General features: G+C 35.2%; 1 protein-coding gene across 1 annotated transcript; it reads left to right on the top strand.

Moving 5' to 3' along the window:
• The first annotated feature begins 1,973 nt into the window (after positions 1-1,973).
• LOC112004788 (AP-4 complex subunit mu) lies at positions 1,974-18,491 on the top strand. Its single transcript, XM_024037019.2, has 13 exons — positions 1,974-2,102; positions 3,231-3,325; positions 5,232-5,435; positions 7,392-7,499; positions 7,614-7,742; positions 11,909-12,035; positions 12,845-12,948; positions 13,062-13,166; positions 15,437-15,531; positions 15,962-16,049; positions 16,247-16,307; positions 16,447-16,520; positions 17,178-18,491. Exons 1-13 carry the CDS (start codon positions 2,045-2,047, stop codon positions 17,274-17,276), a joined length of 1,347 nt encoding a protein of 448 aa, XP_023892787.1. The 5' UTR covers positions 1,974-2,044; the 3' UTR covers positions 17,277-18,491.
• The last annotated feature ends 814 nt before the right edge of the window (positions 18,492-19,305 follow it).

The following is a 19,305-nucleotide window of genomic DNA, read 5'->3' as shown; positions in this document are numbered from 1 at the left end:
ATGACCGACACGGGCACTGACCTTTATGGGGATCGAAACGATGCGCTTCATTTCCTTGATGAGAGATGGGTCTGGCTTGCCAGAAATGCCTCGTTGAGATGGGTCCGACACAATGAGACAACATGCACCAGCTTGTTCTGCGTTGTTACTTCGACAATGGCTCTGCCGCATAGCATTTGGGTTAGCCCAGCCTTGAGGGAAAATGGGTTTGTCTTGGCGTCTGTGATGGCGATGCTATTGAAGACCATGACAGCACCATCTTCAGCCATCGCACCAAGTGTTTGTGAAATTGCCTGAACCAAAAATGATTAGAAAAGAAAAGGAAATGAGAAACAGGGAATGATTGACTTTTGGTGACAAGAAAAAGAAAAAAGAAAAAAACTAAGGTCTACAACGACACCGTTTTGGTAAGATAACGGCTGAAATTAACAGCAAGTTAACGGAAGATTTAATTGGAAAAAAACTGAAAGTTAAAACACTGAATTGATAAAATCCAAAATTATAAGATTGAAATGAAAAATAGTAAAATTTAGAATGTTAGTTTTGCATTTTGACCTTATGGGTCCGTTTGGATAGCACTTATTGTTGCTGAAAGTTGATAAAAACTGATTGTTGCTGAAAACACTGTAGCAAAATAATTTTTAAATGTGTAAATAGTATTGTGGGACCCACTTTTAATATTAAATATTGTGTGAACAGTGCATAAACAGTGCGTGCACAGTGCACGCACAGTAACTTTTGTCCCCCCAAAGTCAACAACTGCGGCAGAAAAAAAAAAAAAAAAAAAAAAAAAAAAAAAATATGGGTCTGGCTTGCCAGAAATGCCTCGTTGAGATGGGTCCGACACAATGAGACAACATGCACCAGCTTGTTCTGCGTTGTTACTTCGACAATGGCTCTGCCGCATAGCATTTGGGTTAGCCCAGCCTTGAGGGAAAATGGGTTTGTCTTGGCGTCTGTGATGGCGATGCTATTGAAGACCATGACAGCACCATCTTCAGCCATCGCACCAAGTGTTTGTGAAATTGCCTGAACCAAAAATGATTAGAAAAGAAAAGGAAATGAGAAACAGGGAATGATTGACTTTTGGTGGCAAGAAAAAAAGAAAAAGGAAAAAAACTAAGGTCTAAAACGACACCGTTTTGGTAAGATAACCGCTGAAATTAACAGCAAGTTAACGGAAGATTTAATTGGAAAAAAACTAAAAGTTAAAAGACTGAATTGACAAAATTCAAAGTTATAGGATTGAAATGAAAAATAGTAAAATTTAGAGGATTAGTTTTGCATTTTGACAAGAAAAAAAGAAAAAGGAAAAAAACTAAGGTCTAAAACGACACCGTTTTGGTAAGATAACGGCTGAAATTAACAGCAAGTTAACGGAAGATTTAATTGGAAAAAAACTAAAAGTTAAAAGACTGAATTGACAAAATTCAAAGTTATAGGATTGAAATGAAAAATAGTAAAATTTAGAGGGTTAGTTTTGCATTTTGACCTTACATGTGAAAATGTTGTGGATATATTATTTTCTTATTTTAAAGCCTCCAAATTCTGGTCAATAGTAAACGACCAGCCGTTTGCACACCAAGAGCATCAGAGCTCGATAAATAGTCGAAAGTGAAAAATCTGAGCTTTGAACAGAGTTCGCACAGCGAGAGAGAGAGAGAGAGAGAGAGAGAGAGAGAGAGAGAGAGAGGGAGAGAGACGATCGTTCATTCATCATGATCTCGCAATTCTTCGTTCTATCGCAGCGCGGCGATAACATTGTCTTCCGTGATTGTGAGTTTTCTTTCTGTGAATTTTACCTCAAAATTTCAATAATCAAATCTGTACAATTCAAATAGAATGTTGGCGTTGCAATTCGTACTCCAATTAGATCTCGGAAACATTACGATTCCGAAAGCGATTTGATTTGCTCTATACTCGATTCAATTCAATCTATATCTGGTTCATTTGAATTTGCTTGCATTTAGTTATCACAGCGAGAGAGAGAGAGACAGAGAGAGAGAGAGAGAGAGAGAGAGAGAGAGACGATCGTTCATTCATCATGATCTCGCAATTCTTCGTTCTATCGCAGCGCGGCGATAACATTGTCTTCCGTGATTGTGAGTTTTCTTTCTGTGAATTTTACCTCAAAATTTCAATAATCAAATCTGTACAATTCAAATAGAATGTTGGCGTTGCAATTCGTACTCCAATTAGATCTCGGAAACATTACGATTCCGAAAGCGATTTGATTTGCTCTATACTCGATTCAATTCAATCTATATCTGGTTCATTTGAATTTGCTTGCATTTAGTTAATATTTCATAGATCCGGTGAAAATTTTCTACATCACACGTGTTTCTACTAGATTTACGTGGAGTTGAGATAGAAATGAGGCTTGGAAATAAAGTAAAATTGAAATATAACAATGAAAATTAGGTTTAGAGAAGGTAAGAAAGAAAAAAAAAAAATTAAAGAAATGATTTGGTGAGCTATATATTTATGAAGAATTTTGCATGACAATATGGCATTGTTCCTTCAAAATGACATATAGTATGTGGAATCGGCTTTACATTGTTTAGGGAAAAGGAAACATACCGTTTTTTTGTAATGATGAAGTGTGTGATTGTTAGGTCTAAACGCTATGCTCTTAGCCAATCAGGTGTGGATGCCCTTGGATTACCCAAGGTTTTACTGGCTAGCGGCGAGTCCAAGGGACTCTTCTTTTGAATGGTTCCTTACTTTATTTAAAAAAGAGAGGTTATGAATTCAAACATGACATGGAACTTTGTGCAATTACCTATACTCTTAACATATTAAAATAATACCGGTGATATACATACTTTTTATCGTTTTGTAATGAATATGGGTTTGATTTATTTGAAATTTTCAAGTAATCTGTTACATCTATTCATGTTCCACCCCTTGGTCTTTTAGAAAATATTCCTAATATATGTTGATTTTAGTAAGAATGACTGTGCAGTTAAAGAAAATTGGTGATAAATTAGCCTAAACATGATCTCTCGGTAATATTGTCATCATAGCTGAAGCATTATGTAGCGGATGCACTTTTCTAGGTTGGTCTTCTCTGATTTTACGATATTTCTATGATAAATTTGTGCTCGTAAAATGTTAGTGTCTAGTTCATTTAGATTTTCTGATATATAGAAGTACTGTTATACTGTTTTGCCGTTAGCTATTTAATAATGAAACCCAGCATTTGAGAATATATGATATCTGTCTTGCAGATCGTGGTGAAATACAAAAGGGAAGCACAGAAATATTTTTCCGTAAAGTGAAGTTTTGGAAAGAGGATGGGCAAGAGGAGGCACCACCTGTCTTTGTAGGTATTATCTTACTGAAGAATGTCATTTATCAAAAACAAAATCTTACTGAAGAATGTCAGGCAATATGTTTCCTTAGATGCCGAACTGCTGATTTATATGAAGTGAAAGATTCACACAATTACTTCACATAGCTGTTCCTCTATGTGTCCTTAAAAACAGTCTGATAGTTAATGGTCTAAAATTTATCAAGTGTCTTCTGGGTACGTAGATTTTTTATATTGAGAGTTCAACAATAACTGTCTGGTTTATTACAGTAAAATTTTCATTGGAAGTCTCTGCAAGGAAGGACTGTAATGTGCTGGAAATGTTTTCGAAGGAATGAATCAATCTAGCTCTTTTAAGTTTATATCTTTTAATCATATATCTCATTGTTGGTGTTGTTCTCTGGATATTTTCATCTTTGCATTGAAAGTTCAAAAATAATTGTCTGCTTCCTATCCAATTCACTTTTGCTAGAAGTCTTGAAAGGATGGTATGTGGATTTGAGTCCTTTTAGTGGGATACATTAATTCAATTTCTTAAGCTTCTTTACTTGTTTCGTTTATTACCTTTTGCTCGTAATTGTAATTAGTTTTTGCTTATTAATTAGTATGGATTAGAATATTTGAGAATTTTTTAAAGGTAAAAATAAATACTATATTATCACATCTGCCTTTTCTGGGAGAGATATTGATAAACCAAAGTAGAGGACTTAATCATCTGCACTAACTGAAGAAATTTCTCCCCCCTCCCCCCCACAACACATAAAGCCTTATTTCCAAAACTTTTTGAGTTCAGTTGTACATCCCCAACAGAATATCAGGGTCAATCGTATATTTCTTCTCTGCCATTCTATTATATTCAAAATCATTCTCTATATTACCTCCTAAATTGACACACACTTTTTTTACTGTTTCTACTAATGTTATTTTAAGCTTCCTTTACTTTTTTTGTTCACTCAGCTTGAATCAACTCAATATTTCTTGCTAGTATATTAATCACTCTCCTCTACACCAAACCATCTCAAACAACTCCGTATCTTTTTCATCTTTTCATCAGTAGGGGTCACCCTTATCTTTATGCAAATTTCCTCATTTCAAATCTTATTTGTGCATGTATTTCCATGTATCAATCTTAATATTCTCATTTGAGGTACACTCATTTTATGAACATATTTCTTCTTAATGGCCTGGCTTTTAGTAGTTGGTGTTATAGCAATATTATAAAATCTTTCTTTAACTTAATAGGTATGCTATCACACAATACTCTTGATTCACTTGTTCGCTTCATCTGCCCTACTCTGTGTCAATATGATTCACATCATTTTCGATCTCTTTATCTTTATGAATTATTGGTTCAAGATATTGCAAGCATTTACTATTTGGTTTCTCTTAACCATTTTTCTTACCACTCTTTCATCTTTATTTCTACCCTTACCTATCAAAAAAAAAAAAAAAAAAAACTTTATTTCTACCCTCCTCCCTAAAAAGGGGGAAGAGTGGCCCTCATTTGAACTAAAGTTAGTACTTAGTATACAAGAAATATCAAGAGCTCTGTGTCAATATGAAAATTTTCAAAATCCTGCTGTGTTGTGACAGGGATGATTTTTACTAGCAAAAATAGGCGCAAAATGGCTTCACACTCTTCATTATACCCTTTAAAGTTGATATTAGGATGTGATTTCCCCGTCCTCATGTTCTCTCCAGTTGGTCACAACACCAAAATGTGCCCAAAAGAAACAAATATTATTATTCAGAAATTGGCAATAATTTCGTTAGTATTAAACTTCACCTGCACAGATATTGTTTTGTTAAATTTGCTTATCTGTTTTTGATATGATCTGTAGATTATTTCATTTACTTTAATGATTTATATGGTGCAGTGTGCTGATTTTTCTTTCTAATGTGCCTTTTCCATTGGTAGAATCTGGATGGTGTAAACTACTTCCATGTGAAGGTTGTTGGATTGTTTTTTGTTGCAACCACAAGAGTTAACGTATCACCCTCTCTCGTCTTGGAGCTTTTACAAAGGATTGCCCGTGTCATTAAAGATTACCTTGGGATTCTGAATGAAGAATCATTGCGGAAAAATTTTGTGCTTGTGTACGAGTTGCTTGATGAAGTTATAGTAAGCATCTTGTCATGCTGAGTCAATTCATTGGTCTTTCCTATCAAAAAAGAAAAAAAAAAAAATCTCCTATCAAAAATAGTTAATTCATTGGTCTTATATTTATTAAGCCTATGTACCGGTGTTACTAATACCGGACTGTACCACCAGTTAAACGGTAATACCCGTGTTCCGTGATACTTTCTGGACTGATATGGAGTGTAATACCACTCAAGCAGTCATACCATGACCTGCGGCTAAAAGACATAATGCTTTGAATAAAAATTCATAAAAAGGATGCAAAAGTTATCACACTTCTGACAAAAATAAAATTACTTTTTGACTTTTTTGTGCGTGTTTAAGTCAATTACTCAAACATAATAACTAGCTTGTAGCCTTTTAAACGTATTCTCTCCCCTTTGCAACAGTGAATAGTCATTCCATTCTCTACTAAAAAGTTATTTTGTTATCATGAGTAGTGGTACACTCATGCAAGTCCCAGAGGCATATAAAGCATGAGTGGGGCGCTCTTCTAATCGATGTGGGACTCCAGGCTTGGGGCTGAGACTATGAAACCCTCCTTGCTTGCCTGCACTCGGGGCCGAGGACAAAACCTTGCGGGCCTGGCTCCCCAAAGAGGATAATGAGTTTGCAAGGGGCTGAAACAAATTCTCCCCTACAAAAAGCGCTTTTTGGGGTTGGGATGAGCCTTAGCTGCCTCCGCCCCATCTGATTGTTTACCTACCGCGGTGCCAGGCGCGATGCGGGTGAGTAGTGGTACACTCATGCAAGTCCCAGAGGCATATAAAGCATGAGTGGGGCGCTCTTCTAACCGATGTGGGACTCCAGGCTTGGAGCTGAGACTATGAAACCCTCCTTGCTTGCCTGCACTCGGGGCCGAGGACAAAACCTTGCGGGCCTGGCTCCCCAAAGAGGACAATGAGTTTGCAAGGGGCTGAAACAAATTCTCCCCTACAGTTATTATTATTTATTTACTATTTTGGTAAAATGTTGAATTTAAAAATTAAGACTCTACCAATTTTTTTAAGGTAAAATTTTTATTTTTGAACTTTTATGGGATATCTGATATGTAGACTTTTGGATTATAGGATTGGGTATATTTACATAAAATGATGTATTTATTTTTATTTTTTATATTTTCTAAATTTATGTCATATAATATAGTTTTTTATTTTAATATATTTGAATGACCTAATTTTACTTGAATTTAGTTAATTTATATAATTATATAATATATTAATTAATTAGTAATAAGCCTAGAGTTCAACCATTGAGCCACTGGCTGAACTAGTTAATAATCTTTCAGCCGGTTCAACCCTCAGTTCAGTTATGATAACTATGCTAAGTATAAATCTCCTTCCCCCCGTCCCCTCAAAATTTTCGTTCATTTTCTTTTTGGCTCTACTAATGTAGTAACTTGATCTTGCTAATTAATTGTCAATTTATCATCTACTTTGCTTAGTGTTGAAGAACTATCTCATTATCCTTATTTTATGAGTTTAGGAATTTTGAGCATTCTGTTCTGCATATTTAAAGTATTCTTGTATTTGAAAATGTTGATTCTTCTTTATATATTCTTCCTAATAATACATTTGGCCGATCCCGATTAGTCTGTTGAGGATCTATAGCCACCCAAAATTTTGGTACGAAGGCTTGGTTAATTGTTCTTGTTGTTGTAAATTCTCCATAACAATTGTAAGCAATAGATCTGAACGTGATTCATATGAGTAATGCTCGTGAGAAAATTATTCAATTTGGAGTTTTGCATCAAAGTATAGCACATATAAAAATCAAATTGAGTTTCTGATGGAGCATAATTGTGGCTTTCTTTCTGTTTTAGACGTGTTATAGATTTTCCATTTTGCAGTAAATAAGTTTTGACACTTCATTGAACCTGCTTGATTTTATTTATTGATCGCACTTTCTGAAACATGTTGGATTGTATTTCACTGCCAGGATTTTGGTTATGTACAAACAACATCCACCGAAATGTTGAAGTCTTATGTTTTTAATGAGCCAATTGTGGTTGAAGATGCACGTTTGCAATATTCTGCCCTTTTTATGGTATGAGGTCATCTGATTAATTTACTTCTCCAATAATGGGACTTTAAATGGTGTCTGTTTTTTTTCTTCTTGCACGTCTCTTCCTATTGATTCCTGATATATGAATGTCTGCAGCAAGGGACGAAAAGAATGCCAGGAACAGCAGTCACAAAATCTGTTGTAGCAAATGACCCTACGGGTAGGAGGAGGGAGGAGATTTTTGTAGATCTAATTGAGAAAATCAGCATCACCTTTAGCTCAAGTGTGCGTACTTTCACTCTAATATTGGTGATTATTCTAATTTCAGTGTTGTCACATGTGGTATAATTTTTACATTATCTACCTAATAAGTGACAGGTGAAGGAAGTTAACAATGTTTAGTGGCACTACATAATAAGTTAGAATCAAGCCCCTGTACATATTTTTAATGGTAATGAGATAAAAACAGAATCCTTTGATGCTAAGAGCCTTGTAGCTCAACTGACACCTCCTGATGGAGACGTCTAGAGTTCAAATCCCCTCTCCCACAATTATCGATTTTTTCTTTTGACTAGGGGGGGAAGGGGGTTTGAATTCTGTGTCTCAATAGTAATGCCTAGAAACTGACACTAAATCAGCATTTAAAGGAGTGCAACGTTACACGAGATCCATTGAATTCTAAGAGACTTTATCTTCGTGTAGTTAACTTGCTTCTTCAGTGTAGAAATGGAACTAGCTTAGCCTTTATGATTGACCATCTCCATCCTACAGATGCTCATATTGTACATATATCATATGCCTTTCATCAAATTTATTCTATTTTGACAAATCCAAGGTAAATCTGTGTTTCTTATAAAAATAAATAAATAAAAAATAATAGAAAAACAAAAAACATTAGCAACTCCTCACAAGGCCCCTAATCTTCATAATTGATAGCTAAAAATTCTACATGTGATAATTCTACACAAAAAACAGCCAATCCACTACCATACCACTGCATTTTTCTCGTTATGATAAAGTAAATAGGTTATTTATTGGAACATGAAATTGAAGTCAAGAGCCTTATAGCTCAATTAGTTGGCATCTCTTGGTATTTTCAAGACATCTAGGGTTCAAATCCCCATTCTTGTTGTAATTATCAAATTATCAAGGAGGCTTATGTGGCTAATTGGAGATGGGACTAGAGTGAAATTTTGGCATGATGTATGGTGTGGGGATAATCCTTTGAGTACGTGTTTTCCATATTTATTCAGAATCAGTAATGATAAGGAGGCTTATATGGCTGATTTCATGCAGTTTCCTAACGAGGTTCTTTTTTGGGACCTGGAATTCTTGCGAGAAATTCATTATAGGGAATCAGATTCTTTTTCTGTTTTTTGGGATGTTATATGTGGAGTCTTATTGAGTGGTATTGGTGATGATAAGATGTGTTGGACACCTGCTAAGAGCAAGGGCTTTGAGGTAAGCAGTTATTATCAGGCTTTGTTGGGTTTATGTACTCAATCTTTCCCTTGGAGAAGTATTTGGAAGCAGAAGGTTCTTTCCAAAGTGGTGTTTTTTGTTTGGATTGCAGCTTTAGGAACTATCTTGACTATTGATAATTTACGTAAGAAGAAGGTGTTGATTCTAGATTGGTGCTGTATGTGCAAAAGTAAAGGAGAATCGGTAGACCATCTTTTACTACGTTGTCCTATTGTTTATGAGTTGTGGTCTATGGTGTTCACCTTGTTTGGTATCTACTAGGCGATGCCAAAGACTGTGGTTGAGCTCCTTGCATGTTGGCAAGGAAATTTTGGTCATCATCGTAATGGTGTTATTTGGATGGCTGTCCCTCATTGTTTGATGTGATGCATTTAGCAGGAGAGAAACAACCGATGTTTTGAAGATTCTGAAAGGACTATAGTTGATTTAAAACTTTTCTTCTTTAAAAGTCTATCGGATTGGATGTCTATCATAGGAAGTCATTCTATTTTTTCAGTTTATGATTTGATGGATGCTTGTAATTTATGTATATGATTATTTTGGTCCCCTGCTGTATACTTCCTGTATTCTTGGGTGACTCATTATTATGTCTTTGAATAAAATTTTCTTTACTTTAAAAATAAAAAAAAAAAAACTATCAAATTATCAAAAAGACTACATGGAATTGAACACACAGAATCCTCAAGAACTACCATACCACCACACATATTCCGGAATATACCTGTTTAGGGGGTAAGCACTTTCAAACCTCATCTCTCCTTCTCAATCACTCGACCTTTCTTTGTGATCTTCCTGAGAAATTCCTCAGCTTTCTTTATAGCTAAGCAGTGATAATTGCATCTTCTATCTTCTTTCTCATTAGCCTCCATCTTCTAACCATTTGCTTTTTATTTTACTATGTCATGTTATCTATTGTATATTTCTTAATCTTATTTAGTCTTAAGGGAAAATTTATGCATTAAAAAAAAAAGGCATTGCCCACAATCATTGTGTGCACTTAATATACAGTTTTTTCCTATTTAAAGATAACCATGACAGCTATCTGCTTTATACTTTTATAATCAATTTTAAGTTCACAATATCAATCCTATATTGCTTGTGTCATGTCAATAAATGTCTTTGTTGATGGTTTTGTCTAAAGATTGATGTTGCTTTTTTGTTTTTGTGCCCCCCCCCCCCCCTCCCTCTTTTCTTTTTTTGGTTCCTCACTGCTCAGTTCATTACTTAATTAAAACTTAAGCAATCTGTCGTGAGCTCACTTTTAGTTCTATGATTTTATGTATACAGTATATTGCACTTATCAAATAATAATAATATGGTGTTTACACATTTGATTCTCAACCTTTGCCCCATGTTTCAGGATGGTCCCTATCATTTCAAATGTTTTAGTTTAGTCCTCAACCTTTTAAAGTTGTGTCAAAAAGGTCATTGCCATCAATTGGTGGATGGAAAAGTCTAACATGGCAAACAGAAGCACTAAATCAAGCACTGATGTTGACATGGAGCCAGGTGGCAGTTTTTTTTTTTTTTTTTTTTTTTTTAATTTTTATTTAAAAAAAAAAAAAAAAGACAGCCGCTTGTTAAAGAGAACATGTGCTATGCATGTGAAGAGCAGAATTTGGGGATTTCACATCTTAAATCCCTAGCTCAACATATAGACGTCAACAAAGAGGGATTTCAGGAAATCCCTTCTTTGGGGCATTTTTTAACCCTGTTCTTTATGAGGAATGGAAGTGGTTTCCCTACCATTTCCAATCCTTGACACACACCCACAGAGGAAAGAAATTTAATCCCCCAGCAACTGACCTCTAACAAGGCACCCTAATTATTTGACCAATTTTAGATCTAAATTCTAAAATCCCATTTGGAGGAAATAAGGAATTCATTTCGAGCTCACTGTAGTCAATAGTCATGAACTCAAACCAAGTGAGTGGGCATTAAATTCTTATTTAGAGAGAGTGAAAATTTGGAGCCTTTTGATTTTGAACGAAACAAAAAGAACCCACATGGAAGGGATCAAGAGAAGTTATGATGGATGAGAGTGATGACGAGGCATCATGCAGAGAGGAGCGGCTAAGTCCAAACTTGCACTCACCTTAACAACAACACTATTTAGTACTCTCCCAGATGGATCAAAAACTTGACCTGCCCACCATTGTCTTTCCTGACCACAACAACCCCTGGTGCTACCTGGCTTCAAATTCAAAACCCCCACCTCCTCACTTGCACCACAGTCCATATTCCACTTGTTTCGTTAAGTGTGCACTTCTCTTATCTCTCTCCTCTGTCATCTTCATCTCGAATCCCAGAACAAAGAGTATGAAAGCAACATAATATTTGTTACCATTTCTTGACTCAGTGATTGGAAGCCAATCATCTTGAGGATCAAGCTTAGTCATCCTTAGAGCCTTCCTCACGGGGCTTCCAAGTGGAAATCCAATACTTCAAATGTGAAATCCCCAAAAATGGTTCCTCTATGCACAGGTTTTTTTTTTTCAGCAGCTGATTTTTTTCAACTGTCACCTGGGCTCCATGTCAGCATCAAAGTGTGATTTAAGTGTTTCTGTTTACCATGTCAGACTTTCATATCAACTAATTGACAGAAGGGACCTTTTGACACACGTTTAAAAGGTTAGACCTAAATTGAATCGTTTGAAAGGTTAGGGATCATTTTGAAACATGGGGCAAAGGTTGAGAACCAAATGTGTAATTAAACCAATAATTTTGTGTGGACTGTACTATCAATTTGTTGGATGCATCATGTGGATCTAAACCCAAGGTTGATCTCTCTTTGAAAAATTTCCTCATGGGACATAAAATTTATGATAATCTTCCTTTTTCATACATCTCATTTTGGTGATCTTTTTCTAGATAGTCTTATTTATTACATTCATTCTTTTATTGGTTATATGTTTCTTAGTTCATCACTACTTATACCATTGTTAATCAGTATAAAGTTGTTTAAACAGGGATATATACTGACTTCTGAGATAGATGGCACCATTCAAATGAAGAGCTATCTCACTGGCAATCCAGAAATACGATTAGCTCTTAATGATGACCTGACTATTGGAAGAGGAGGGAGATCAGTATTTGGTATATTTCTTTGGTTTTTACCTGCAGCATATCTGATACAATAATCCTAAAAATTGACTTTTCCATTATGATTGTGATGCTCTCAAGTTGTTCGCTTGCATCAACATGTAAAACTTTCAAGTTTAAAAGCCATATTTTCAGTAATGTTGTTTAAGATAATATTTTTAAAGGTGTAATGCTGTTTGTTCTTAAAATTCTCCATGGTGATATATGTTTTTGAAGTTTGTTCTATGAGGTTACCTTCTTCCTTTAAAAAATAATTTTAATTAATTAATTATTTTTTTAAAGCTTTTTGTTTGTTATAGACTTATAGTATGAAATATTTGGTTACTGTTGCTGGTTATGATTGTGATGCTCTCAAGTTGTTCTAAATATTTTTTTACCGGCAGCATATCTGATACAATAATTCTAAAAATTGACTTTTCCATTATGATTGTGATGCTCTCAAGTTGTTCGCTTGCATCAACATGTAAAACTTTCAAGTTTAAAAGCCATATTTTCAGTAATGTTGTTTAAGATAATATTTTTAAAGGTGTAATGCTGTTTGTTCTTAAAATTCTCCATGGTGATATATGTTTTTGAAGTTTGTTCTATGATGTTACCTTCTTCCTTTAAAAAATAATTTAAATTAATTAATTATTTTTTTTAAAGCTTTTTGTTTGTTATAGACTTATAGTATGAAATATTTGGTTACTGTCGCTGGTTATGATGCCTTGTATCCATTGTCCAAATAAATGTTACCTGGGATTTGTTATACTTTTAAATCTTACTTTTACCATTACATTTGGTGCTGCTGCTTTCCATGATAGACTACAGGAGTTCATCTGGGACTGGAGCAGTGATATTGGATGATTGTAATTTTCATGAATCTGTACATCTAGATAGTTTCGAAATGGACAAAACTTTGAGCCTGGTGAGTGAAATCAAGATAAATTAGCTTGGAAAATTTTTTAAATTAAAAAATAAAAAACTTATTTGTTTGTTCATGTTGTCTAAACTGGTGCTTAATCATGTTAATTCTATCAGGTACCACCAGATGGTGAATTTACGGTCATGAACTATCGATTGACTCAGGAGTTCAAACCTCCTTTTCGTGTAAACACTTTGATTGAAGAAACAGGAGCCCTTAAGGTCAACACTGTCCTTGTTTATAATTAAGTTTGAACTATCATTGGAAATGTTAATAAGAGCTAGGGTAAGTTTCATTTAAACCCTATAATTTAGGGGCTGTAGGTATTAAACCTAATTGGATAAGTAATAAGTTACCTTTTGAAACTATAGGATTACTTTTTGGAACCTCAAGATTTAATTTATTATGTTTTGAAATTACATGGTTTAATTTGTTTTTTTTTTTTTTTTTTGTTGTCTAAACTGGTGCTTAATCATGTTAATTCTATCAGGTACCACCAGATGGTGAATTTACGGTCATGAACTATCGATTGACTCAGGAGTTCAAACCTCCTTTTCGTGTAAACACTTTGATTGAAGAAACAGGAGCCCTTAAGGTCAACACTGTCCTTGTTTATAATTAAGTTTGAACTATCATTGGAAATGTTAATAAGAGCTAGGGTAAGTTTCATTTAAACCCTATAATTTAGGGGCTGTAGGTATTAAACCTAATTGGATAAGTAATAAGTTACCTTTTGAAACTATAGGATTACTTTTTGGAACCTCAAGATTTAATTTATTATGTTTTGAAATTACATGGTTTAATTTGTTTTTTTTTTTTTTTTGATAAGTAAGAATGATATATATAAACGAAAGGCTACTCTGTGCATGAAGAACATAAAGCAAACCTAGAAAAAACAAGACAAAAACATAAAAGAAAACCAAAAAACAAAAAAATTACAAAAGAGAAAGGGAGCAAAGAAAAGAAGGGAGCGAATCACTAAACATGAGTCCCCACGCCCGAGACCAATCAAAAAAAGTTCCACAAAAAGAAGCAAGCATCTGATCACTAGAGCTATCCAAATCCTCAAAAGTCCTCCGATTCCGTTCCTTCCAAATACACCAAAGGATGCACAACGGGACTAAGTTCCAAATCTGAGACAAATGCTTCCCCAGCCAATTCCACCAGCCATAGAGCAAGTCTGTAATCGATTTAGGTATAACCCAAGACAAGCCAAAAGTTACAAAGACAGAGCTCCATAACCGATAAGCCATCTCACAATGAAGAAATAAGTGGTCAACCGTCTCTCCACAATGACAACACATAATGCACTAATCCACAAAAACCAATCTCCTTAATCTCAAGTTATCTCCCGTTGGGATCTTATTCCAAGCTACACACCAAACAAAAAAAGAAACTCGCCTAGGGGCTAATACTCTTCAAATAGCTTTTCAAGGAAAGACAGTTGAGGGAGAATCCCTTAATTTGTTATAAAACGACCGGATGTCAAAAACCTCATTAGACTTCAATTTCCATCTCATCCAATCTCCAACATCCATAGGAGGAGTATTGGCTCCCAATATACGAAGAAAATGCAGCTCTTCATCCATCTCCCAATCATTAAAATCTCTAATAAAACGAACATTCCAAATTCTTCTCTCCTCCGCCCCCTGCCTTAGCAAAGAAGCTTCAACAAAAACCTCCTTATCAATGGCAATACCATACAGCCTTGGAAAAGCCAATTGAAAGGGTTGATCCCCATACCACCTATCTTGCCAAAACCTCACTCTATTCCCCAACCCAACAACTAACTGACAATTTTTGCTGAAATCCTCCCATCCCATTCGAATACCTCTCCACAAACCACATCCATGAACTTCCCTCCCCAGCTTTGAGGTCCATCCCCCCCAATCTTCCCCATATTTTGAAGCTACCACCCTCCTCCATAACCGATCCTCTTCTTTTCCAACCGCCACAACCATTTTCCTAATAAGGCCTTATTAAAGGTAGTAAGTTTCCTTATCCCCAAGCCACCATTGGCTATAGGCGCACAAACTTTATCCCATCCTACCAAATGAATCTTGCTATCAACCCAAAGAAAATCCCTTTGCAACTTTTCAATTTTATTAGCCACATGAGTAGGAAACGAAAGAAAGTCGGAAAACTAGATAGCGTACTCTTGAGTAACATCAAACGACCCCCTTTAGACGAGGAAACGACCCCCTTTAATATTAAAACTATAGGGTTTAATATGTTACTCCCTCTAAATTATAGGGTTGAAAATGTAATTTTTATAAAGAACTATTCGTTTGTATTAAAATGGGTGCCTTTGCCATATGTTATTATGTCATTATATCAATTTCTGGCTTTATATGATTTTTAATTTTAACATATGACTGAACATAATAATACCTTTCAGTTATATTGAAAGGTCACCAAGCAAATGCTGATGTTATAGTAATATCGCTATCCTTTAACTCTGGTACAAACATATTAAGAGTTACAATTGTAGGCTGAAGTCATGATTAAAGTACGTGCGGAGTTTTCCTCAAGCATTACTGCAAACACAATTATGGTTCAGATGCCACTACCAAAATACACTACGAGGTATTATTCTATACCATCTGTCTATTATTTGATAAGGTCAGCAAAAGTTTGCGATGCTATTTGATGCTTCAGAGCTGAGGTCCTTGATTTACCAATTTTGCAGTAGAAATTTATCCATAAACCATGTAAATTTGCTTACCTCTTAGTGAATGTAATTAATCAGAAAAGTAATACAAAGTTTTACGGTTGGTTATGGATTCTGAATAGACTAAAGTAGAAAAGTAATGCTGTGTTAAAAAAAGTTTGACCTGTTATGTTCATGCGGATGGAGATAGAAGCTTGTTATTAGTTATGAGATGGTTCTTCATCATTTTTATTTTATTTTTTAAAAATCAAGAGTCAACACAGACAGGCCACGCTGTTGGACAGAGCACATTGTATTACAGTATTCAATGTTCACTCATTAGATTATCAATTGATGTTTTTTCAGAGCTAGTTTTGAGTTGGAACCTGGAGCAATTGGACAAACAACAAATTTCAAGGAAGCAAATAGGAGACTTGAATGGGGTCTAAAGAAGGCAATGATTTCTTATTAATACGCTTATGGCAGTTTGTTTTGGTCAATAGCCAATTCCCCCCTCCCCCTTTGTTCTAACTATCGAATTGTTTAAAATAATAAAATAAATCTCCATAGCCAATTTTATTATGTTTCCTTGTGCCAAAAAAATGTAAAAAAAGATAGATTAAAGTTACTAATGCATGCCCTACACAACAGATTGTTGGTGGATCTGAACATACTCTGCGTGCAAAGCTAACATTTTCTCCGGAATCACATGGTATGATTTATCAATCAGCTACGATCAGTTGTAATATAAGTATCATAGTTGATGATCCCAGTAATTGTGTTTAATTTCTTACTAATTCATTGTGATTGATGTATTTCCTTATGTGTGCAACATTTATCGCTCACTACAGGAAATATTACAAAAGAATCTGGGCCAGTTAGCATGACTTTCACAATACCAATGTATAATGCTTCCAGGCTTCAGGTAAAGCCAAGTCCTGATTTTGCTCATTGGTTATAATATGCTCATTGCTAGGAACTTAACCATATTGTACGCACACATTTAACCCATGAGATGGATTGTAATTTGTAAGCTCTGATATTAATTTGTTTTGTTCTACCGTCATTAGTTTGAATGTTCAATTGAACCATTTACTGTTATGATTTGGTCCTGTTTGCTATTTCTGAGCATGTGTTGTGTGGGTCAGATCAGGCTGCTAGTCTAATCAGCAGTAATGCCTAATGTGACTTGGGTCAAAACAAAAGCTTGTTTATAATGATTAAATACTTGATCTCACTAGGTCAGATCATAAGTCAGGCTGGTATTTTTATGGCTAGAATACTCTAGAGTCTAGTGGCTCTTACCCCTAGAACACCCTACCTTCCCCCTGGGAAAAGTTACAAAGTCCAGTAAACTGGAGCCTGTTAGATCGGGCATTGCTTGGTCCTGTTTTAAAGCTTATAGTTTTCTTGTGTGTGGTTAACAAGGAGGGTTTATACAATGCAATTTTGTGGCTGTAATTATTGTTGGAACCGACTGATAATTTTATTGTGCAATAGATGTGTTTTCTGGTTTAGTAAGCTAATTTCTATTTCCTTTTGAGTGCCTTTGTTGCTCAAGTCTTACATGTTTTTGGTGCAGGTGAAATACTTGCAGATAGCAAAGAAATCCGGAACTTATAATCCATATAGGTGGGTGAGATATGTTACTCAGGCCAATTCGTATGTTGCTCGTATATGATGCGGTTAAAACTTCCTCTTGCCCCCATTTTTTTTATAACCAAAAAAAAAAAAAAAAGGGTTAAAAGAGAGGGCGATCAAAGTGGCTTCCCTACCTAGACATGACCATAGTTGGCCCCACTTTTGTTGCTAGCTTATCATTCTAGTTGAATTATACATCAAAGTTGTATTCATGTTTTTTTCATTTGATCCTTGTGCTAGTTGCTTTTTATCTAGATTGGATTCTTGTCTATCTAGTTAGCATTGTTTGTTAAACATACAACATTTTAAATTTTAAATAACTGTCTGGACATTTTTTAAGAATGGAATGTGATACAATAAATGTAATGATTCTGAGCCCTTGGCCACTAAGACACACGTGATATTGGAGGAGTTGGGGTCCAATCAATCAGTTTGCCTACTGCCAGGTGGTAGTAGTATAATGAAGGCTATGAAGCTAAGAACAAACAGATGAATTTCCAATGACTTCCATGATAGAGTTCTGCTATATCTGGCGAGCCCATCTACCAAACTGTTTGATAATTGTGCCATGGATAAGTGGTTCAACCAACACTAGACAGCCATTCCATACATGCCTGTTTATCGCCCTCTACAAAACACTGTCAAACTTTGCTTGCAAGCCATTCTCATAAGAAGCCTAACTTTCTTTTGAATTGCCAATCAAAGATAGTAATCCAGACATAAATTGTCCCAAGAAAATGTGTATTCTATTCTTTGCAATGCTGCTAATAAGTGGCAATGAAGTTCTTGCCTCTCGCTTCCTTGCAGAAACAACACTGCCTGAGGTTCCCGTGCTTCCTAAGCCCGAACTCCTGCCTCTTCCTACACTCCCAAACTTGCCTAAACCTGAAGTACCAGTACCAAAGGTTGAACTCCCCCCTATTCCTCGCATCCCGACTCTACCAAACCCGGAGTTACCTTTGCCTAAACCTGAGTTTCCGACTGCCTCATGTGGCAAAGCCTGAACTGCCTTCTTTGCCTAAACTGCCTTCTTTGCCACCTTTGCCCCCTATTACCCGCAGTGTGTTTTCTTTGTGTGTGGATATTCCATGTGTTTTCTTGTAATTGTGGTAGATTTTATATAGGGGATGTGTAATATCTTTTCTTTTTTGAATTTATATGTGCGTTTTCTTGTAATAGTGGCTGCTTTTCACAAAGGGGTGTAATATCTGTTCTGTTTGAATCATATATATAATGTTGTGGCTTAGTTTTATCAGTTGACCAGAGAATCGAACAGAATTATGGTGTTTATCCAGTATCAATTTTCATGTTAAGATTTGCTATTTAGAACCTAGCAAGAGGCAAAAATGACCTTGATTTGCTAAGTGACTAACTTAAAATACAAAATAACTGAAATGAAGGGCGGCTATTAATAGGTAAAAATGTGATATTAGTAGAGGATCCAAATGAGAACCAATAAAAACTTAACTAATGTTAAGATCGATGTATATATAACATTACTCAAAGATGTTGGAGAACTGAGAAGTGATAGAAAATGCAAGCTCAAAATTTCTTTTCCTAATTATTCTCTCTCATTTCCTTGGTTAGAAATTATAACTCATAATATCTACTATTTCCATACACAAGCGAGCTAATGGATATCTTTGGCAATGGCTTAGCAGTTAGCACGTTTCTAAGCATTCTTCAGACTTAAATTATTTAGTTGTGTTTTACTTTTAAAAAAAAAAAAATAATGTTGTTTGTTTGAAATGGAATATAAACACCAAAATGGTTTGCAATGTATAAAAATAGTTCCCTTTTTGAAAACCTGGGACATCGTCCTTGTCTAAAAAGGGACACTTAATAAAACGGCTAAAACTCCTGACTTCCGCCATGGTCCATGGATGGAGTGAGTATATAAATTAATCAAAATGTCAAGAAAATGTGCTGCTTTAATACACTAATATATATATACACACACACACACACACACACACACACACATTAGATACAGCAATTATCTCCCTTTATTTTTCTTGTTATTTCTTTTGATGGGTCAACGACACTCGGCTTACAAAAAATGTCAAATA

Source organism: Quercus suber, unplaced genomic scaffold (assembly GCF_002906115.3).
Source record: "Quercus suber isolate HL8 unplaced genomic scaffold, Cork oak 2.0 scaffold_172, whole genome shotgun sequence".
NCBI classification, from domain to species: domain Eukaryota; kingdom Viridiplantae; phylum Streptophyta; class Magnoliopsida; order Fagales; family Fagaceae; genus Quercus; species Quercus suber.
The sequence above is the reverse complement of the archived record's forward strand: the minus strand, read 5'-3'. Positions and strand labels throughout refer to the sequence as shown.